The 23,684-nt window shown below is 42.3% G+C and overlaps 1 protein-coding gene across 3 annotated transcripts in view; it reads right to left on the bottom strand.

Moving 5' to 3' along the window:
- Positions 1-281: 281 nt before the first annotated feature.
- Positions 282-23,684, bottom strand: part of tbc1d4 (TBC1 domain family, member 4) — a 38,816-nt gene continuing 15,413 nt past the window's right edge. Inside the window, exons 8-23 of one of the 3 annotated variants that reach the window (XM_080412541.1) lie at positions 23,548-23,639; positions 22,911-23,021; positions 20,245-20,367; positions 18,409-18,468; positions 15,975-16,186; positions 15,421-15,573; positions 12,292-12,446; positions 11,449-11,664; positions 9,696-9,857; positions 9,379-9,537; positions 8,846-8,946; positions 7,252-7,395; positions 6,013-6,172; positions 5,733-5,902; positions 4,888-5,064; positions 282-3,735 (exon numbers count right to left, since the gene is read on the bottom strand). In XM_080412541.1, coding sequence (XP_080268667.1) covers positions 3,505-3,735; positions 4,888-5,064; positions 5,733-5,902; positions 6,013-6,172; positions 7,252-7,395; positions 8,846-8,946; positions 9,379-9,537; positions 9,696-9,857; positions 11,449-11,664; positions 12,292-12,446; positions 15,421-15,573; positions 15,975-16,186; positions 18,409-18,468; positions 20,245-20,367; positions 22,911-23,021; positions 23,548-23,639 — 2,426 coding nt within the window. In that variant the 3' untranslated portion in view covers positions 282-3,504. The remainder of the gene's footprint in view (positions 3,736-4,887; positions 5,065-5,732; positions 5,903-6,012; positions 6,173-7,251; positions 7,396-8,845; positions 8,947-9,378; positions 9,538-9,695; positions 9,858-11,448; positions 11,665-12,291; positions 12,447-15,420; positions 15,574-15,974; positions 16,187-18,408; positions 18,469-20,244; positions 20,368-22,910; positions 23,022-23,547; positions 23,640-23,684) is intronic. The other 2 variants (XM_080412542.1, XM_080412543.1) reach the window with 2 other exon arrangements.

Below are 23,684 nucleotides of genomic sequence, written 5' to 3'. Positions count from 1 at the left end.
AGAAAATTCTACAAGGGGATATTGCTTGTGTGTGTTTTTTTTTACCCCCACTGTTGTACCTGTACTGTACTTCTCTTTGCTCAAGGCATTTTAGAGAGAAGAAAATAAAAACCTCTTAAAAGGTCTTTAAAAATAGTGCACACACACACACACGCGCACACACACACACACACGCACACACACGCGCGCGCTCGGGGCTACATCCCCTACCTTGTAGAACTGTAAGGAAACATGATTTCTTTATGAGAGCTTATAGGAGATTAAAGACACTCAGAAATGAGTGGATAGAAAAAAAGGCATGTTGAGGTTTATTGAAGAACTTGTCATGATTTGTGTAGGCCCCATGTCAACAGAAAACACTCAATTTACATTGTCATGAGATGAGAGACATACAAATACTATTTAAAAGCGACAGCATTGAAAAAGCACCAGAAGAAAAATTAAGCGGTAGAAACCCTTAGCCAAGCAGAAAGATGTGCCTTATAAACAAAATTAACATCACCGTCATGTTCTTATATCTGCTGGCAATGGATGACAGAGACTTCCTCAAGTTTTGGCACGCACCAATAAGCTGAGAGAAGAAAATACATCTTGGGTTTGAAGGTTAAGCAAACCTGCTGATGGTCATGATTGTCCTTTTGATACACTCAAGTATTTATTGGCAGTATCTGATATTATTTCAAAGTAAGCAGGTTTTTGAAAATACAAAAAAGAACAGTGGTTGCACACGAATGATTTTGTCAAAGTAATTGTTGACTTTCAACAAGTCCAAAGATAAGCAGGGGTTTGCTTTACTCTGTACTGATAAAAAGGTTATTGCATTGTATTCAACAGTAACAGACAGAAGCCTTTGTGACACTCACAAATTGAGAAGAAAGCATCACATCTTTAGTTCCATAACAAAATTTGATGACGCAGACTGCTCCACAAATACTGTAATAATGCAAAACATATAGAGCATGAGCAAAAATAGAAGTATAGAATTGCATCCTACGCAGCCTTCAGTAACCTTTATAATGGACATTCCAGATATGTATCCACTTAAGGACAAACTGCAAAGAAAACCTACCATTCACTGTGGTTTCTAAAAAGGTTGGTGCAAACCTTTACAACGTCATCTCAATTATCGCAGAAACATTTCCCAGATGGAGATAATGTCAAGTTGGTTTTTATCAATTTAAAAAAATGTCCGGATTAGTTTCAGTATTTCAACAAATCTACAAGTGGGCTAATGTAAATCAGGTGAGAAAACAGCAATACCGGCTCTCAAATAGCTAATTAACACAGCTAATCAGAAGGTCAATTCCCAGGAATACATCCACTTATCTTTCTGTTTTATTAACTTCCTCAATTTGTTATCGTATTTAAATGTCCATTTATAATGTGATATATTTGTGTGTTAATGCTTAATGTTTTGTGTAAAGAATTTTTAATTGCCTTGTTGTTGAAATGTCCTATACAAATAAACTTGCCTTGCCTACGTTTGAAAACAAACAAAAAAAAGGGTGGGGCACACTGGTAGCTGACTGCATAGGGTGTCAACCACATTATGGCAACATAACCTGTTTGATTTCCACCTCAGCTTCCCTGTCAGTCTTTATTTTACAACAAATGTATATTTTCTTATCTTATTTTTACAGTGAAGAGCTTACAAATTGATTCATACAAAGTGACATTAATGGCAGGAAGATTTGATGGACACTGGACAGCCATGAAACAATCCACTATTTTTAAACAGACATTGACTTGGACAACAGGCGGTTTGGATGAAAATGGAGCAGAGTCTGAGCGTATTTCTTGCTTAAATCAGAATCACTGGAGATGATGAGTCAGACGCAGAGGTGGGATGAAACAAACTGAGTGGAGAGAGTGCCAAAGACACTCATGGAACATATTTGAACTCTGTGTCCATTGGGGTGTATGTTATATCAAGTAGGCCTATAGTGTCAGACGCATCTGAGTGTCTCAGACTCAGATGAGACAGCGAGAGGAACAACTTCACATTTTTGTTCTTCACATTTCCTGTTTGGCTTTTCTCTCTCTCTCTCTCTGTCTCAATCACTGTACACTGACACGCACGCACACACGTGCGCACACGCACACACACACACACACACGACAGCCCATGTGACCAACTGCAACGTAACCACATGCAGTGGTTGCCTGCTAGACTTGAGCAAGACAACATCATCATTAACCTCACAGAGAAATGCTGTCTGCTGATAGGCACCCCCCCCACACAGGAAGGATAGGAGTAAAGGATGATGATAGTGATCAATCAAATCTAGATCTAAAATAACATATTAGAAAATTGCCTTACATAATGAAGGCTATCAGGTCAGCGGACATTTGAGGCATAGCGTTTATATTCAGATCCTTTCTTATTCTGTTCTTTTAGTGCTTTTGCAGGGCTTGATGACATCTGAACAAGCAGCTGCCATAAGCGTCTGATTGTAGCCAAGACGACGAGGCGACACCTCGGTCAGTCACACAGGAAACTGAGAAGGCAGACAACCTCACATCCTGCCTGGGCTTTGGGGCGAAGCACTTCCTCCTGAGAATCAGCAGAAAGGAGTGCTAAGTATTTGGTTCTCTCACGCGTAAGCATGCAGCTAGAAGAAGTCCCTTTGTAGTGTGATACTGACAGAGGTGCCCCCCCCCCACACACACACACACACACACACACACACACACACACACTGAATAGTCTATAGCAGACGTGTGCCCAAGATGTAGCTATCCCAAGCAACATGAGGCAGTTGCAAAACTCTTTGGAGGGATCTTACATTCACATAATTTTCAAGTGTAAAAAACATGGTGATTAGAAGGCAGGGTGATCAACCTGTTGCATTGTCAATCGCATACACAGTCATAGGGAGTTCACAGACAATGGGGTATCTTTCGACTCCCAATATTATAGGCCTAACAGTTGCCCTTGAGCCAGAAGGATTGTGTGCCAACGGGCCACTGTAGTGCTACAGAACAGGGGAAAAGTGATTGTGAAAAAGTAAAGGCAGTGCATATGAAAGACTGGAGGAGGAGACGCATTTCTCACTTTCAGCAGAACCAGCAAACAGCCCAGTGATTACTCACAAAGATGAATAGCGATGCTGGGTATCTCAGTCTTTACCTTGTAACTGGCAGTGAAACGGATGAGACTGAGAGAACGGGGGAGGGAGGGGCTTTGGTTCACTAACAGCACCGTCTAGGGCTCATATAATTGAAGCAGTACTCCCACCACAGTCAGAGTATTGTCTGCTGACTAATAGCATACAGATATTTGCTGTACACTTTGCCTGTCTAAAAGGCCCAGACATCACACATTAATGAGAACCTTCCTGTCCTTTTTGTGCAGCAATAACAATGAAATAGACGTTGGGGCCTCACTGGCCTGCTTCAGAATTTCTCAGTTATTCAACCAATATTGGTTTGTTCGGTAATGTTACAGTCACTGTCTGTATGTCCATCTGCCTGTCTGTATGTTACCCCAGCAGCAGGCAGCCATCAGGGCTTCTTGGTGGCAGGTTTGGCTTTTCCGTTGGGCCCCGTTTTAATCTGGGTCATCTCCACATCTGCCAGGGCATCAGGAGGAAGGCAAGAACGCATACGCTCAATGGTCTTCTGGTAATTTGCCCTCTCCTGCTCCAGAGAGCGGATCATGTGCTTCATTTTGCTCTCCCGAGACAGGAAGCTCTCCACGTTTGTCTCCAACGTCTGGATCTTCTGCCGTGCTGCCTGAAGGACAAGGACACTTTAGCTCATTAAATGTAGGGGGAGGTGCTGGTACACAGCCAGTCTGGTGCAGGGGTGTGACAGGAAGTGAGGGAGCTATAAGGTATGTGGACACTTACTTATCAAGCACACCACCAATGTCTTGGAAATCAAAGCAACCAGGTGTACTTTAGTTGCAATTGACTTTGTGTTGTGGTGAGACACTTTTTATATAGTTCCTGTCGGGCAGAAACTTTCTATCTCCATTTTTTTCATAAATGAATTAATTCCATATTGTATATTTTGTTGTATGACAATATCACTCAAAAGTGGTGAACATAGCCAATCTACAAGCTTGGCGCGATGTGGCACGTTTTATTTTAAATATCTTTGCCTGTAATAACATGCATTTAAATTGGATACGTTTGTCTGTGGTTCTATAAATATTTAACAAATCGTAGTAAATAGCAGCATTATTGTGACCAAATAATAACTACATTGGATCCATTGGAACACTTTTTTCCATGCCCTGAAAAGTAACAGTTTTGGACATACAAGGTTTCCGCCCAACAGTGACAATATGTTGTACCAATAGCAACTAACCAACAGGATCAGTCTGAGTCCTTAGCAAGGTTTCGCTTTGTGAGTTAACAGAGGCAGACCAGGATTGTCTATTCTCCCCTGTTATCATTAGGCGCTTCGCTGCCTTATCTGATCTGGATCAATGATTAGGCCCTCAGTTGTGACTGTCACTGTCCTACTGTATAGATTCATCTATTATTACTGAGCCAAATGGAAGAAACATTTAGAAGGAAAGAAAAACAGAATATCATTCCTTTGTTTTTCCACACGTTAAACAGTTGAACTTTAGTGCCATCTATGGGTGGTCTGAGATAGTATTGGAGGTTGTTTTGTTTTTTTTAGTGAAAGGGTTACACACAGTTTGCACACAGTATGGCAGAAGCCGCTATCCAATCAACAGAGGGAAAATTTACAGGCATTTCTATACAGACTGACAACTCAGTACTATCTTACGCGTCAATCAATGATATACTGAGTCATTCCTGCCATCTTCCTAGTTCACTGAAACGTGACACAGACAGTAGGCAACAGAGCAAAAGGAAAGCTGGTTCTTTAGTGAGGGAAATGGAAAATAATGGTCCAGCTCTTTCTCACCTGCAATTTCTCCAGCAAGTCCATGTTCTGTTTCTTTAGCTGGACGTTGGCCTTCTCTAGCTTGTCTAGCCTCTCAGCGTCATCAGACAGAGGGCCGGCATCCACCATCTCATCCTGCAAGACGTGGTACTCCACCTCGTACGCATGCAGCTGCTTGGAAATGTCCATCTCCAATACCTGGCAACACACAGGTCACATAGTGGGACTTCATACGCCATCAATCCTCAAGTGGTTAAGTAAGTTACAACAGCTTTCATCCGTGTACTCCACCCAAAGGCGTCTATATGCTCATTTGCTGAATGGTGTAATTATCCACTCATTTCAATTTGGAGGAATTACACAACGAAAATGAATCATTGATATTTTTGACGCAGTAACTCTGTTGGGTGTACATAAAAACATCACAATCATGTGACAGTCCTGACATTGCCCCCCCGCCATGATGCGTCATGTGCTTTTTCTTTTCTTTTCTTTTTTTGTAAAATGGATTATCGCCATAAAACAGAATGGCTCCCTATGGAACTGTTGTTTTTACAGCCAGAGCTGAATACATAGTGCAATACTGCTGTTACCCAGAGGCACTGCACTGCAATAAAGAACACTCTTGTGCTTGGCCTTTATGACAAAAGAACAAACAGGGCTCAGAGGATATGTCTAAACAGGGTTATTTATGTTTTTAAGATTTTATTTCTTAATTTTTTCAGACAGCAAATAAATTAGACGCTACCAATTTTCAGCTCGCCATCAGAGCAATGTTAGTGTTAGACACTTGGTAGAAAAGCTACATTTTGCTTCATCGTACAAAGACCACAGACTCAGTTCCCCACAGCTCCTTCTCACAGTACCTTGGTGATGGTCTGCTCCATTTGTGTCTGAGTGAGTGAAGGGATCGTAGTTTTTAGGTAATCCACAATGGCCTCGAAACCATCACACTGCACTATCTGCCGTTCATGGCTGCTCAGGAGGCACAGGGCCACTTTGAAGATCACCTCAGTCCCCTGGGCAAACAGGATATCTAAAGGAAAATAAAAGGACAGCAGTGAAACACAGTAAATATTCAAACAATGCAGTGAAATTTTAAAGACCAGGAACTCATTCAGGCCTGGCCTTCCTCCTAGGGCATACCAAAGATACGGGAGACAAAGCTGAGGGGGAACTGGGAGGAGAAGAGTGTGAGGAACCAGGGGGCGGCGTAGAGGCTGGGGCAGATATCGTGCTCCTCCAGGTGTCTGTACAACTCCCGATGGTAGTCATGCAACAGGCGGGAGAGCTGGTACATCTGAATCTGCAATGACGCGTGCACAAGCACGTCCACACACAAACACACACAAGAAACAAGATGTAGACAGACAGCGGCACAGGTCAGTACACGCAGTCAATGCAACTGAGAAACTGGATCGGCAGGGCAAACAATATCAGAGAAAAAATTATCAATGTACTCATTTAGCCTTTACCTGGCCAGGAAACAAATTTAGCTGTAACAGTTTTGTCAGAGACTTGCTCAGACAGGCGCAGAGACAAAAAGCATTTCACAGCTATTGTGCAAATGAGTCCACACTGTAACATGTTAATGCTGTTTACAATGAAAAGGGAAGCAGAAGTTAGATCAAGTTTAAAACACACCCTTTTGTCAACACAATCTACTGTCAGTTAAGAGTAATAATACACTTTACCGTAACACGCTCGTACTGAATAATCACCAAGAGACAATGGAACAACTCTATGAACATAGGGTTGGTCTTTAAATACCACAAAGGTAGCACATTGCAAGAACTAGGCGGGCACTGGTTAGCTGAATGTCTACCTGATGAAGATTAAACATTACCATGCCTGCTGACGCTTCTAACCCTGTGAGGTCAGCTACTACATAGCTGAAACTAACAGAGCAAGCAGTTCTCTGTGGTTTGTACAAGGGGTGGGGACACCCGTACACTACTAGGGCAGGCTCCTATTTGTTGTTGATAGCTAACTGAATTCCTAATCCTTCACTCTTTCAAACACATTTTGAAAAGAAATTTGAGTGTGGTGTTCAGATTATACTTGTTTTTCAGTGGCATGCCTCCTTTAACTCTAACATCCTCAACATCGTTTGGTTTAAAGTGCAAAACTTGCCTGAATTCAGTTTGATTCCCTGTAAGTGAGGGTCACCCACTAAGGAAATGTAGGCATGTTTTATAACTACAATTCTAAATAGCTTGAAAGTTTAAATAGCTTCCACATTTTTATAGCAAAATTTATTTTCAGGATGCCTTTGCCAAAGTTCCAAAATGAAGCTTAAATAATCAAGCCATGACGGAGGTTGGTTAATTAGTTACGCTTGTTAATCTAGGCCTGAATTACAGTGCAATCCATTCATCCATGTACCTGTAGAGAGACCATGTCTGGTCTGTACTGGCGTCTGAATCCCAGGTCATACATCAGGAACTTGAGCATGTCAAAGGCATGCTCCTCACTCATGTGGAGCAGCAGCACACCAGCCACAAAGCTGATACCTTGGCAGTAGCCCACCTGTGCAATACAAAACAATGATTCATCTATGAGTCAGTGATGTGGCTGGACCACATCCTAGAGTCAAGATCTATCTATAATGGCCGATGGCCTAGTCTAGTGGTTAAAGGGCAAGACCACTTTGGTAGAGGTTTGGGTTGTGTATTTACCTTGCCATGGTTTAACATGTAAAAATAATTGCTCCATTGATTAGAAATTGATAATTCAAAATATGCTCCTCATTGACTTGTACGGTAAAACCACTCTCAAAGTCAATCTTTTAGCACATAAACGAACACAAACCAAGTTGATTCAGACAATATAGAACATCACCAAACCCAGTACTGTTTATTTTTTTGATAAAAATGTTAACTTCCTGCTGATTTTACTATTTGAAGATCCAGATCCGGATCTGCGGATCCAGTCCGGGTTTTCTTCTTAATACAAATCAACAAAATCAACAGGAAGGTAAATTTTTTATTAAAAAAACAAACAGTACTGGGTTTTCTGAGGTTCTATATTGTCTGAATCAACTTTGTTTGCGTCCGTTTATGTGCTAAAAGAGTGACTTTGAGAGCTGTTGTACCATACAATGTAAGTCAATGAGGAGCATATTTTGAATTATCAATTTCTAATCACTGGAGCAATTATTTTTTATTTCTTGTCCACCTTTGGAGTTACATCATGGCAAAGTAACTACACAAACCAAACCTCTACTAAAGTGGTCTTGCCCTTTAAGGTGCATACCACATATAGGCTCTAAAGCAGCCTGACAGCGAGTCATGGGTTCGATTCCCGAGTCTGACGACCTTTGTTGCGTGTCACTCCCTGTCTCTCTCTCCCTGTTTACATTCATGAGCAACAAAGCAACAAACAAAAAAAACCAAAACGAATGTTTGTCAAGTGAAATGTCGATTTATCCTGGTTAGCTTTTTCTCAAATTCCCTAACCCACCAGGGTTTGCAATCACCAAGTGGAATGTATAATCTGCAATAAAATGTAGATTACATTAACTTAAGTTACTGATAGTTGACAATTTTCCGGCCTTGTGGGGCGCAAAAAACTTTGCCCATTGACTCTCATTATAAGTTGTACATAATGCGATTAATCCTCTTCAATACAAGATAGGAGCTTGGTGGGTGCATGGCACCTGCACCCCAACAGCTCTGACTGCTGGTCACTTACACACTACCAACCACTGGATGGCAGCAGAGGGGTCTTCAGACATTCCACCTCAACTCATGGATAGCTTTGAATAATCAAAAATGCGCCGGAAATCCCACAATTCTCTGACATACCAACCCACCATTTAACTGCACACAACTTCCTCCAACAGCTTGACGTGTCCATACAGTATGTAACCACATGGAAAATCCCCACCCTGGCCAAGAGACATATGAGGCTTCAGGGCAACAGACAGCGCTACTCTACAACACATAGGCCACATGACTACTCTCTAGTGAGTGACTACCTCTGTGTCCAGCAGAGAGTAGGCTTTCAGGAGGTTGTAGAGGGACAGCTGCCCTGCTCCCAGCTGAGCTGAGAAATACTTGTGGGCGGGGAAGGTCCGTCCTGGGGGAGAAGAGAGAAGAGAGGTCACTGTTTCACTGTTCTTCGTGACCCTGTGAGGTACTGCAGGGTGATGCACTTTTCCATCAGTTGTTGCAAGTATAAAATGTTTCATATGATGTTTTGAAGTGTACAGTATACTTATTTATATGGTTGTATGCATGGTTCCTACTTTGTACATGAATCAAATCATCACATTTTATTTCTGAATTAACTGATTGGAGTGGGCCTGTTCTAATTGGGTTGTTATTCCCTTAAAAAATAACTGCAATGACAAGCGAACAAGTAAGGCATGGTGTTACGAAAGAAATGTCCATCTCCAGAACTCTTGGCATATGTAGCATTCTCAATAATTGATTTACACATCTGGAAAACTTTTGTTATCAGGTTTGTTGTGGCTGTATAAAACCTGTGTGTGCTGTGCAGTGTGCACACCTAGGTCCACCAGAATGGAGTGTTGCTGCGCACACAGCTGTTTCAGCAAGTCCTGGTAGGGGGTGTCTGGGGCTTGCTGGCGCAGGGGCAGACGGTGGCGCAGCCGGTGCTGGTGGGAAAGAAGAAGCCACACCTCCCCACGCCTGCTCTTAGGAACACCTGGAGACACAAGACAGGGAACAGGTGTGTTCCTGGAATGCATTTGCCACGTATATGACCCCCTGCGCAAAGAAACATGCACACACATGTACTGCACGTGTGTGCGTTCACTCTCTAGCCCCCTCACATGCACACACACACACAAACAGCTCTCTCACCCTGGCAGATTGCATTATGCATCTCCTCCTTGTCCTGTGGGACTGTGGTTCTGCCGGGAGCAGTCAGTTTCCTTTCCCATAATGCCTGGACATCGTTGGAGCACTGGCCTACTTCTTCGTAGTCCAGCTTCATCTTACGGATGTGCAGCTCGTCTCGGCTCGCTAGTGCAAGGTCAGCAAATGGAGGAAGGGCAGACAAAATACTTTTTTTAATTCTACGTGGTTTTCTGTGTTCACGTGGTGGAACTGCAGTAAGCACTTATAAATATAATGTGGTGATATGTCTCATGTGTCAAGTCATTAGTCTGGAGAACAGTTTCAGTTTGGCTACGATCAGCAGACCAGTTCATAATGGCTCAATGAGGAGGTAGGCCAGTAAATCAACACAGGAGGGTAACAGGAGATAAAACGGTACAAAGACACAAAATGCACTCTTGGTTGTGTGTTTGTGAAATGGAAGGTGACTGATTAAAAGAGAGGTCAGACTGCAGAGCAAGGAAGTCACCGTGGAGACAGCTCTTCTCGCCCTGCAAAAACCAGTTCCCATGGTAACCCACATGGACACAAGCTACAAAGCCACATTCATCTCACACCATTTCAAAGTTTTGACATGGGAGGCTGGGGGGTTGGTTGTCAAAATCAAGATAGAGGAGAGAGGTTCACAGAATGAGAGACACACCGACAATAGAGTATGATTGACCCTGAACATGCAAACACAAAGGGTTGATAGGAATATGAGAAACCTACATAATGTCACCAGCACCAATAAATAACTACATGCAAAACATCACCCTTGACCCAAGGGAGTATCTTTCATATTACTTACCTTCTATTCAAAAGGGTTATTCAGTTAGGTCCTCAGACCAGCATTGGTATCATAGCAAACAAACAAAGGGAGAGTTGTGTTGGTGCTAAGTGGAAAACAAAACTGCATGACAGTTGTTTACTCTGTGATGTTGGCCAACAGAGGGCGATATTTTACAAAGCTCTGTCTCGTGCCTCTGTACATTGAACATACTGTAGCTGCAGAGAACAATGCAATCGCTTTACATTTTAAATTAAACAGAATCAGTTCTGTGCACTTTAAATCCAACTGAGCATGTTTATGTCAGTGTGTATCTACTCGTGTGTGCATGGCATGCGCACATGTCTGGCCGATCCAAACATTCCTCTCTAAATATAGCCCCACTCCAGAATCCCAACAGGAGAAGGCAACGTTTGACTCGTCCCAAAATAAACAGTGGGCTCAAATGACACTTTAACGGGTAGCTAGCACTGGGCTTTCTATTGCTCTATCTCCTCTGAAAGCAGGCTACACATAAGAATAAAAAGGCTTCTAGTGTTACAGCATGTGTGTGGTGAAGAGTGACAGTGCAAACGTAGGTTCATCATGATGGAAGGCGATTAGGAACAGGGACGGTGGCAGGAATGGTTGCTGGAGTATTTCCATTTCAACAACTATTCTAAATGAAGGACAAGAAAATTCAAGAATTCATAACAATGGCAGCCAGTGTGTGCTGTGGATGTTTTTCATTTAAAAGTGCCCCTGTGACATAAAATATAAATACCTCCTACACTTTACATTCATTTTTACAGATATTTACAGTTATCATGAAAGGCCACTGAATGATCTAATGCAATAAAGAACATAGCATTCTTTATATGTGAGATTCATGTGACCGGAGAGCTAACTAAATCCAAGGACAATCATCAATAAGTCATGTGACCTGTGCCCAACTGTACTGTAACTCACCCTCCAGTCTCTGGTTCTCTTTCTCCATGCGAAGCAGCAGGATCTGCTGGTGAATGGCAGTCTTCCACAGGGCCCGGTAGTCAGGCCCGGTCCGTTTGGGCTTCTCCCCAGTCATGTGGACACCTGAGGGCTGGAGGAGCCTGCCTAGGGAGTCATGGCTCTGGTCCAAGGCACGAGGCGAGAGTGGCAACAGCATCTCTCTGACGTCACAGTGGTCTATAACAATAATGTCCAAATTACATCGGTAGACAGTACCTGATAGTTACTTTATGAAAGTGCAAAGTGCAAAAATGTAAATTTGGATTTGGTATATCAAGGTCTGTGGTTATTTTGGTGTGGGAATTAGCAGGGAGCCATCAAATGAACATACTTATTTTATTTATTTACACACATACATAAGTCACACTAATTCACTGCAAACTATTGTACTATACATTATCATTATTTTGTGACAATTAATTACACTGAATCTTTGAAAAGGTAAAATAAACATGCATTGGTAACACTTTCTCAATGGACTTTCCTGATATCTGACACTAATCTCCCAGCTGGTATTCCTCTGCGGTACATTTTAAAGAGGTCATAGTATTAGAAGAAATACAATGTGCTTTAGGCGAAAACAAGCAGACATATATCAGCGATAACTAAATACATATCATATTGCGTAGATATGGCTGAGATTTTCACAATAAGTCATTTTTCCGACAGCCCTTTGCGCTTTGTACTACTTCCTATATGCCTGTGGATTATTTAGTACCTGTTCTTTGTGTATCATGTTGTGCCTGGGGTAAATGTCAGTAGTGATTGTGTTACAGCAGGCCCTATGCGTGTCTAGAGTCACACCTGGGTGCTGCATGGAGGGCTTGTTCATGGGCGAGGCGACCCTCAGGAAGATCTTCTGCCTCCAGGAGACCCTGCGTGGGGTCAGTGGAGGAAGCCCTCCACTCAAAGAGTCGTTGCTGCAGCCCGATGATGTCCTCTTTCTGCCTTCCCCATTACTGAGAGACAAGAGAGCCCAGTCACTGACCATCAACACCCAATAAAGGTGTCATCTTACACTAGACTCTTTTAGCACCCTTTTAGAAGGCATACATTCAGGTGTGTGCGCGCGCACGCACGCACACACACACACACACACACACACACACACACACACACACACACACACACACACACACACACACACACACACACACACACACACACACACACACACACACACACACACACACACACACACACACACACACACACACACACACACACACACACACACACACACGACAGATGAAACCTTATACAGGTTTATCATCAACAACCTGAGTGAATGAGAAACAGTGAAGAATATTAACACCACTGCTGACAAAATGCTGGCAAAAAGGCCCACACATCATGTGACAGCATTACTCGTATTAATAAAGCACACAGGCTAGTGTTGCAGCACACATTAGTATATCACAGAACAACAATCAGACAGACAGCCAAGGGTGCGGTGCGTCATGCATGAAAGTCTGTTCATTTCCTGGAAAAGAGGTGGGTTTTGTGGGGAGAGTGAAGAGAGCATTGATAAAGAGCAGCTGGATCTGGTCATAAAGTGACTTGAACGTCCAATTTAACACGTCAACTCATATATGTCCACACACAAGATGCAAGAGCTGTTGAAATGTCAAAGACACACAAAGAGACGGCTGTGCTGTACAATGATTTGGAAGATCCTTTAACTTTAAATTAAAGGATTCTGCATGTTTCTGCATGTCCATCCACTTTTCAACACTGACGAGATTAAATGTAAATCCTTAATCCCAAGATCATCATGACAGGTCAGCACTGTTATGATCTGATCATGTGGATGATGAATAACAGGAAGTGATGTAAAAAAAGAAGCCAGGGTCATTGGTGTGATGTGGCTGTCCTGTAGAATTGACACCATTCCGTCTTTGGCTTCCCTTCCTCAACAGGAATGATCTGAATTCTTCACAGTCATTTGATACCAATCGAGGTAAAGAAAAAGTGTGAAGAAGTCACTTCAAAAGCACCACTGTGTGGGATAAGGCTATGTTCAGAAAGAGAGGAAAACACTGGCTACGTTTTTTCAGCTTTTCAGGTTATGGTAACCTAACCTTGCCTTTTAGACTTAACCAGGCTAAAGTGTCCTGAAATCTCTCCTCACCTCTTGCTGGTGACATTAACAATGCAAGAGCTTCTGGGATTGGACTGCCGTGAGAGAGGGAAAGCATCGCCAGGAATTGACATCCTACACTAGTCTGTAGAATGTCATTCATAATAGAAATGTTAACCTTTACTTTCCAACAACACACTGTCATTTCTTTACCATGCTAGACTGTGTGGGGCACGTGTCAATGTACAAACACAGCCAGGAGATGGTATAACAAATTCAACACTAATCCTTTGCCTTTTCCTTGTTAGAATGTTCACTGGATAATTACCACAGTTTAATGCCTAAGGGCAGGGTCACACATTCTCATTCGCATCAGCAATGTCAGTGTCCCGTTGCAGTGTGTCGAAGGCGTTGACCCGTGTCACGTAACGTTCAACGTGTCTGAAGCTTGGAATTCAACATTGGTGAACTTTGATCGGGCATCAACCAATAGCAAAGAAGCTCGTGGTTGACATGGTTATGGCAAAACTAAAACAAAAATTCAACGAGGCATATGTAACTCCAATACAGCATACAGCACTGCTCTCTGGCTGGAATATAGGGGTTCCGGTGCGTTTAGATGCGTTGGATGCATCCACGGTGAATGCACCATAACGAGGGGAAAATCAACTACCTGTGAAAATATTTCAGTAAAAATTCAACCTGAATTTGAGATCAATGCTGACAAGTAAAACACCAGTGAGGCCATAAGATGCAAAAGTGAAACCTGTCTTTAAAGCAGGGGTGGGAAAACACCAGTTTTGATCTACCAGGTAATCAGATTGGGCTATTGAGGTGATCAACTGAGTTGATCAAAAACAACCATTATTAACCAGTATTGTTTGTTGTTCAATACCTTTCTCCTCAGAGAGTCAGAATTTCTCTTACCTTTATTATTCAAATTAATTCATTCTTTGTTAGGTTTTATTATAAAATTATTGACTTGATGCTTGTATTATTCTATTAGCCACCTATAATAATAAGAGGCAAAATCAATGGTGGTTTTCACTGTCTGGCACTGGGTAATGATCCTGAGCCTTGGAGAACGGCTGGACCCAACACACCAAACCGACGTTGGCGTTGATAAGTGTTAGAAAGCGCGTGGGGACGAAAATCTATTGTTGAATAGGCCGTGTGAACACTGTCAGTCGGCTTCAATGATTTAAGCATGCACATGTTCACGTGTTCCTTGTTGAAAAGCCATATTTTTAGCACCTACTAGCCAACTGTCACCTTTCAACCAACTGATCTCCCGACTTCATTCGACTTAAAGTCTGTCTGTAGTAGTCTGGACAACAACGCTTAGTTTGTAGCCCTGCTTAAGTGATCTTGTGCCCGAAAAGGTTGCCCACCACTACTTTAAAGGATTAGGAACTGCTTTAGTTAAGGGATATCAGGAAACAGTGGCTGACAGTGTTAATGATAGGTTGATATTGACATTTTGCCATGCCTGCAAGAGAAACACATTTGCATGCAAATTAAACACAAGCACTAGCGTTGCAATGGAGCATCTCCTCCTGCTTCAGGGGAAAATAGGGAGCGGAAGTGTCCAGCGGACTGTAGGGAAAACAGCTGGAAACTCTTTTCTGTTAAGAAAAAAAGGCCGCAGATAGATAAGAATAGGTTCAAAGACGTAGGGACAAGAAGATAGATGTTAAAAGGTTTGACCAGACAAAACAAATATGGCTGCCACCATATGCACGGCCTTGATCACATACAGTAAACCCGCCCCCCAAACCCTTGGTCAATTCCCTGGCCGTTCCCTTTGGCTCTCAGCGGGGGGGTGGGGTGGTGACTGTGCACCTCCCTCTCACCTCTTAAGACTCCCACCGTCAGTCAGGGAGCTAAGGGAGCCCAGGGAGCCCAGGGAGCCCTGGTAAATGCTTTTCAGGAAAGTGGGAGCGGAGAAGGAGGAGGGGAGGCTGAAGGTGGAGTCACTCTCCGAGACGCTGCGCGTTCTCTCAGGGCTGGGAGAGCCAAACACATGAAACGGCCACAAGTCAAAGACAAAACACGTTATACAAAGAAAAGCCTCCGACTCCTACAGAATGCGGCATCAAAGAGTGTGAGGAAACCTGTGCTGCTATTGTTCAAGAGGACTGTGGGGCTGACGATGGGGAGATTTCTCAGAATAGATCACATTGTATGTGATCAAATAAATATTTCACATTAAGACAAAAGAGGTTGAGGAGAGGAAAATGATAAATGTTACTTCAAAACCAAACAAACAAAGATACTTAATTATACATTTTAAATGTATGATTCTAAGCCCCAGCAGAGATAAGAGCTGATCTGCTTCCTACAGGTTCACACTAGGAGAGGAAGTGACTTTGGGATATAGGATGAAGTGATGCTGTTGCTGTTATACCTCTGCAGTAGTTCGACGTTAACAGACTGCTGCCTGCGGAGCGGGGGTTGCCTGCCTTGGCTGGCCGGTTGGCCTTCGAAGGAGATGCGTTTCTTCACAGGGGGGTGGCTGAAGGTGTGGGCCCGCCGACGGAACTGAGGGGCGTCCGGATCATCATCAGGGAAACCAGAGGGAGACCCTGGAGGGGAGTGACCCGGGGATTCTTCGTCCTGCTGAAGGTGAGAGTGATGGGAGGCGGTGGGTCATATTTGTAATGCTCACACCGTGGCACAGATTTTTCATTTATTTATCTACTTGCTTGGGCATTGTTAACTTGACTTTGAATAGTTTTTAGTTGAACAAAATGTATAATAATAAATTGTATAACATTTAAAATAATATGTGATCAAAAGAAAGTCCAAAAAAAATAGCAAAATTTGTATTGAGGTGTAGAATAGCCTGGGTCTTCATCACCCTAGCCTCGCGAGCCAGTCTCTGATTCAACCTGCCAATATTCCAACATACAGTATATACATACACTGTACAAATACATGATATGTACAGAATACATTCAAATAAAGGTGCAAAGTTTCAATCCACATCATGCATATTAAAAATCCTACACAAATTCCTCCATGCAAATTCATACATGTAAGGCACATTAAAGTATGCTATTTTCAACAGGTCTGCACTCACCTACTGTAGCCCAGTGCCTTCTACAACTAGACTCAGTCCAGGTTCAACACAACACTTGTGGCCTTACTATCAACAACCTCATGCCTGACTCTCTCGGGCTCCCACGTCTATTGTATTCTAATCGCTGAGGTCCTGTGACTCATGGCGATACACACCATTGGCGGAGAGGCCCTTGATGGCTCAGCTCCCCACCAAAACCAGCCAATCTCCTCTCTTCACACTCTGGGACACCGCCCTCCCAGAGATGTGACATGGCAGCAGCGGGCGTAATAATATTTACAACATTTCCTATATTGTGCAAGAAGCAGCCGTGCCAGAATTGATGGAATTTGTAAAACACCACTATCTTAGAGCATGAGTACTACCTCAGAATGCCTTATCTCAAACACTGTGTTGACTTGTACCTAGCACTGTGCTGATCAGAGAAGACATTCCATCAGTGATTGTCTGGTTCCACTTACTCTAGGGTGCGCTAGATAAGATCGTCAAGCTTAGTGCCTTTCCGTTATACTGTATTTGCCTTCTGCATTGTATGGAATGAAATATGGGATAAGATAAAGAATTGCGTTAACTTTGTGTCAGGTCCTGTTTACAGGCTTCCACAAAGGAAGCAAGCATAGCCATGGCTCAGCAGACACACAGCACTGGACATCCTGTCCCATGTTTCCTGCCTGCCTGCCTGCATGGCGATCTGCATCCTGAAACGAACCTCGGACTATTACTTACTCAGCTCCACCACCGTGCAAAACAATTTTCTGTCGGATTCAACTGGCGGTCACAGGGATTAGACAACGGAGGTGGAGCTGAATGGAACAATAACATTTAAAAGAATAAGAATCATGTCTCAACATTTACACAAACCAGAAAGTAAAGATTCCCTCTGCATAGTGGGGTCTGTTTTATGTCTGTGTGTTCAGTATAATTCACATAGCCTCCCTGTATCCGATCTGTAATAAGTACCAATGGGGCCCTGGGGGAGACGCCATCACACACGCGCCTCACATTCTGCATGCCGGTGACATAACAGAGCCCACTGCCATCTAGCAAAAAAACTTGACAGCTCCACAAACACACTCCCTACCACGCTGTTTGTCTTCAGACAAGTTTACATATAAACTGTGGAGATATCTGGGGACTGACCCAACTGAACAACTGTGTGAGAGGATCACTCCTGGTAGCCACAATCAAAAGTGTCTTTTTAACCCATTAAGACCGGGAGAAGCATCTGTGTCATTTTTTGATTTGAGCTAAAAAGCATTATTTTACACTTTGGCTATTCAAAAATAGCAGATCTACAAGCTCATAGCACTGCACCGAGTGTCGCGCTACGAGCTTGTAGATCTGCTGTTTTTGAAAAATAGTGTTTTTTTTTGCAAATCTTTAAATATATATGTTTTTAAAGCAAACATCTGTAACTCAAATATTTGAGACCCCCATCTCAAAATATTTTGAGATGGGGGTCCGTGGCCAAATACATATACATTTTGGGGGTCCTTGACATGAAGAAGTTTGCAACAACTGTTTTATTTTTTTCAAAAAACAGTGTGTCAGATTTAGAAGACATTTTTGTAGAATCGGCCTCAGGTCTTAAAGGGTTAAGTGTGTAGCTCACGGCGGTTGTTGGCTTACCAACATGCCCTTTGCCGAGGACAAGTGGGATATAATACCTCCTACAGACCATGGTCTGAAGTGAGAATTCCCAGAGGTCCTGAGGGAAGCTCTAGGAAGAAGTCTCACAATCCCAGTCAAGGACACTTACTTTGTCAAAGCTGCCCATGCTTCCCATGCTTCCCAAGCGGCCTCGCATTCGACTGGCGCCCTGGTGAAACATATTATATAACATAAGCAAAAGTCAAACATGTTAGCAAAATACACATATAGTATGTCTATGCGAGGTAATTTCCGAGAAGAATGTAATGATGATTTCTGTCATAACACAATATTGAGTGCCCTTGAGGACAGGGTGCTGACAGGAAAATAGCCCAAAATGAATTTAGGGAAAGCTAAGCAACATGTATTTCAAGAATTGTAATGTACAATATTTATTTGTGATAAGAACTTTTCCTTTATTGATTTTTGAGATGCATAAACAACAATGTACACAATCAGAAAAATAATGGTAACAGAAGAATAACGCGGGATGCTGATGCTCAGCTAAGATCACTGTTAATGAGATACTAGTAATAGGATGACCTGACCACCAATCAACAGTGTGGGTAGTGTATTATTAAACATTGGGTTAGGGTTCCATGCAAAGGGGCAGCCACTCTCTGACGCCCTCCATAAAGAGTGCAACTGCGAAACAATGGGGGCGAACTCACGACACTGAGTAATGGGGAGAATAGAATACAGAAGATCTTGTATGGAGTAAATATGCTCTTCCAGAGCCCACCACGACACCAATGCCTCTGAAGCCTCCGACTGAAGCTATAGGTCAATAGGGGTCTAAGCTTACAGGCCCAATAATAGTGTTTACATTTCAAAAGAGAAAAACACCAGCCTGTCTCTCCTGATGCATTGCAGAGAGCTTGATGTGACGGTCGCTTACCTCACCATATATATTTTGTTACAGCTAATCTTACTCTAGTACTGGTTTGGTGACAACAGTACCATCTCTAGATTTGACGCTAAAAATATCAGAGAAATGTCTGTTGGTTACTCTGGAGACTCAGGGCCAGGAAAACAGCTAGGTCTTGTGTAGTGTAAGTAATAAGTCTATCTGGTTCTCTGCTTGAGAAATGATTCTCAAACGTGCATGGGAAGAGAATTAATTAACAAATCTCTTCACTTACTCCCACAAAATGCTCGGTGTCAGGTCAGAAACCGAACCCTTATGAACTCAGAACTTTCATCGCAAAGCAGCGAGTGATCAAAAACGCCATTAATGAACAAATGTTTACAGACTAATGTTGTTTACACAGTCAAGGCTCAGACACAAATAACAGATGGTAGCAGAGCAATTAGATTGCCTAAGATATTATTCTGCTGCCTCACTGGCAGCAGATATGGGTCAATCCAAATCCCATGGATGACAGTGACACAGAAACAGACGAATCGAGACAGAGGGCACAGACACAAAAACAGGGGAGGACGGCTATGTTCGATATGGAGCCAGGAGGGTTAAGGCTACATTTATCTTAGCGTATTAAAATACGTTGTTTTTGTGCAGTATACAGAAAATTTGCCTTATGAGACAGAGAGATGGGTGGACAGAGGGAGAGAAATAAATTAATAAATTTACTAGGCACAATATGACAATATGCGCCATATCGGTGTGAATGGTGCACCAAACATTTTGTTTTTAGGAACTTGTCAAATAGTTGCACATGTGAGAGTATCTGTTTACCCCTACTTCTGGCGCCCTTGCTTGGACCACACACATCTTTTAACCCGGCTTTCATCGCGATCTCAACTACACACAAGTTTTGTGAATTTTCTTGCGCGGCTGTGTTGACAGAATCTGTCCACAGACATATAAACACCACACACAGATTCACAAGGTGAAAACAATACCAGTCAGCCACGTTGTCTCGGCTGGTAATAACAAAGTAAGAAAAGAAAAAAAAGAAGACCTTTCTGTCAGCCGTAACATTACCCGTGAAAAGATGTTCTCCAGAGAGCTGGTGAGGGAGGAACGAGCTTTGTTTTTCAGGACATCTAGCTTGAAGCGTCCGCCTGTGGCAGTGCCATCTCCTCCCGTTGTGCTGTTTTGAGCATTCTGTCGCAGAACAAGAATGGACAGAAACAAGCTGTCAGAAGAAATGTACATGTAGTTGTGAAAATGTCTTCTGTGCAACAAAAACCTCACTACATGAACTGCAGATGTACAAAAAGTATGTGGTGGTTCTTGTAGCTTTTTTTATTTAATTTTTTTCATGCCAGACCAGCTCTAGAGTGAAACTTTCTTTTTTTGAGTCATGACAAATGAGTGGTTATCATACAGTAGTACACAAGCGCAGCTGGTCATATTAATATTATATCACTAGAGGGTGATGGAACAGAGGATATGCCAAGCTGCCACTGAGAATCACAACGTCAGACAGAGAGAAGAAGGCATAGAGGGATATTGTCGCTGTCGGGCAAACCTTGTATCTCGATCTATTATTTCTTGGACTGTATATATCGGCTATTTTAGCTACTTTTTTTTTTAAAAAGTGAAAGTAGTTAAGTCTGTCTGTGGGTTTTTATAAATATTTAATCAATGAAAAGTATTAAAAAGAGCTTGTGACTAAATAATAAAGTTATTATTGAGTTTTTTATTTTATTTTACTTTAATTCATCGGAAGCAGTTTGGGGTTCAGTCAGTGTCTTGCTCAAGGACACTTTGACCCTAAGCCAGGAGGGAATTGAACTGGGAACCTTCCGGGTCCCAGACAGCCGCTCTACCTTCTAAGTCACTGCTGCCCCATCTGCACATGTTGCTTTCCTGATTTGACAACTATCTTTTGAATCACGGACGTTTTTTAAGTTTATTTTACATTTGTTGGGATGCTGAAGTAAATCTTGACACCGATTTACTGTCAACTATGTTGGGACTCTTGGGAGGCAGCGCCCTATAAAATACACTGTCACTGTGACTGTTGTGGTGGTAAATTGGGCACTCTGCTTTACTACATATTTGAGTATTTGTGGACCTAGTTCAAAAGCTAGTCTTATGCACATAAGAATATAATCTGTCGCTGGTGCAGGACAAAGTAAAACATGTCAAAATAAAGGAAAGGTCTGCATAAACAGCTTGATATTACGAAAAAACATTCATTCAGCAAAGAACATTCTGACCAAACTTGGTCAAAGTGCTGTTTGCTCAATTTGCACAGTTTCACACGTTACACAACTATGGCTGACAATTTCAGACAGTGACGGAACCTTCTTACAGGTCAGGACACAGTTGGCCATCTGTGATCCTATTGACACAATGAACGATTTGACACAACTGTTACAACAGTGACCCATGCTTAATTTATGCCTCCACGGACCACTGGTGGTCCGTGAAGGTATTTCATGTGGTCCTCTGGTCATCCTTTCAATAATGTATAAAATGAAGATTGTTTTTGTTTGTTTGTTTGTCAGTTTATTTTGTTTTATTTTGGAGAAACTTAGTAATTTGGTATTTGTGTGATATGAGGACAGTGGAATTAAAAACCTTATCAGTGGTCATTGGAGGAGGCTTGTGTTTCAATTTCCGAACGTACTTCAAGCTTTACTACAGAAGAGGATCAGCTCATTGTCCACTGACTCTTTCAAGAGACATGTATAAAACACAGTCACTTGTGAAGTTCTGGATGAGTTTTCAGACAGTAAAAGGGAAATGTAATTTACGTTTTGTAACGATGTATCTCTGTGAGAGTGGTATTGCCACACTGGCATACCTGAAGAATGTTAGTATTATATAACAGTATTATGTATACAGGGCAAGGTTGGAGCCAGAAAATGACATGAGACTGTGCCTGACCACAACTATAGCCAAGAAAGGACAGACATGGACCACCTGTAATCATGCCATGGACCATTAGTGGTCCATGGACCACTACTTGAGAAGCAGTGCACTAAATGACCTGGTGACCTGTTTCAAAATCAGTTGAAAACCCCTGGTCTAAATGACAGCATATAAAGTGCAAATAAAAAAAAATATATAATACAAATATAATGAAGAATAAATAAATATATGAACTAGATATAAACAATTGCGTTTAGGCATGTCAATGTCAATGTATTAAACTACCATTTACTTTCACCCTTATCATTTTGCTAATTAAACATCAAGCAGTAAGAATGCATTCAATCTGAAAACTGTCATCAATAATGGTAGGTACAAGTTTAGCCTCTACCAGCTTAACCACTTAAAATAGCGAGAAAAGGCGATCTACTAGCTCACAATACGTCGTAATGCGACACAGGGTGTTCCAACACTGGTCAACCCTTTTACAACACTCGACCTGTTTATCCACCTAAACCCTTTACTTAGTTGACTGGATTCCCAATGACTCTATACTAGGCCCCCTCCTGTTTTCACTGTACACTAAATATCTTATTCGAATAGCCGCTAAACAAGCTCATTTTGCTATTTTCGCCGAATGTTAGCCCCAGGATAGGGACGCTAGGGTTAAAGTGGTTAAAACCCCAGTCGAGAGCTTTGTGTATAAAGGATTTGAGACAACCAAGCGTTGTTCACAATGAGAGACCACGCCCCCAACATGACTGCGGCGTTAGTGAGCTCCAGTGGGGACCAGGGATTAGACATTCAGTCACAGATTAAACTACCTGAGGGGCATCTCCGATGTGGAGGTGGGTCTCCTGCTTAGTTCCACACAGCTGTCTCAGATGCAGAATCACCAGCTCATTCTCCTCCTGATCGGACCCAGGCTTCATCCTCTGCAGACACGGACACGCGTGCATTTATTTGTACGGTAAAATGTCTTTACACACCAGGAACATAGCGACTAAACGATCCAAAAATGCATCGCTGACTATTTCGCATCAAACTATTCATATAGTTGACTCCTGCCTCATTCATACAGGTTAATGCCCTTTATTCGTGGTGAAGAATCAACCTTGTATCGAATACACATTTTTATACTTTATCGCAGCATAATATTTGCTGTGTGGATGTACTCACATATTGTTTTGTGACACAAACATTAGTTCAAAAAGTTATTCACACGAAAGCATCACTGCAGTGTGTAAAAACCTTCAGTGTATAAAATACAAACACACACATAGACACACTTCAGACGAACATTTGGTAACATATTACCCACAAGCAATAACCTATGCATTACAATTAACAATAAAAATGTTTTTAAAAAGTAAACATCACCAAGTTAATATGACATGAAGAGTTAAAATGTCACTCATTTTGCCAGTGAAGAAAGTGTCTCAACTGGCAGTAAGACATTACCTGAACACGCTCAAATATATCAGCTTGCTCATTGTCACTCAGCTGGGAGAGGTATTTTTGGATGGCTATCTTTGCCCTGGGTGGATAGAGACCTGGGAAACACAAAAAACAAAATGGAAAAAAGGATTGCCTCGCTT

This window comes from Gymnoscopelus braueri, assembly GCF_963280865.1.
Source record: "Gymnoscopelus braueri genome assembly, chromosome: 18".
Classification (NCBI taxonomy): Eukaryota; Metazoa; Chordata; class Actinopteri; order Myctophiformes; family Myctophidae; genus Gymnoscopelus; species Gymnoscopelus braueri.
Note: the sequence above shows the minus strand (reverse complement) of the source record. Positions and strands in the feature narration are given on the sequence as shown.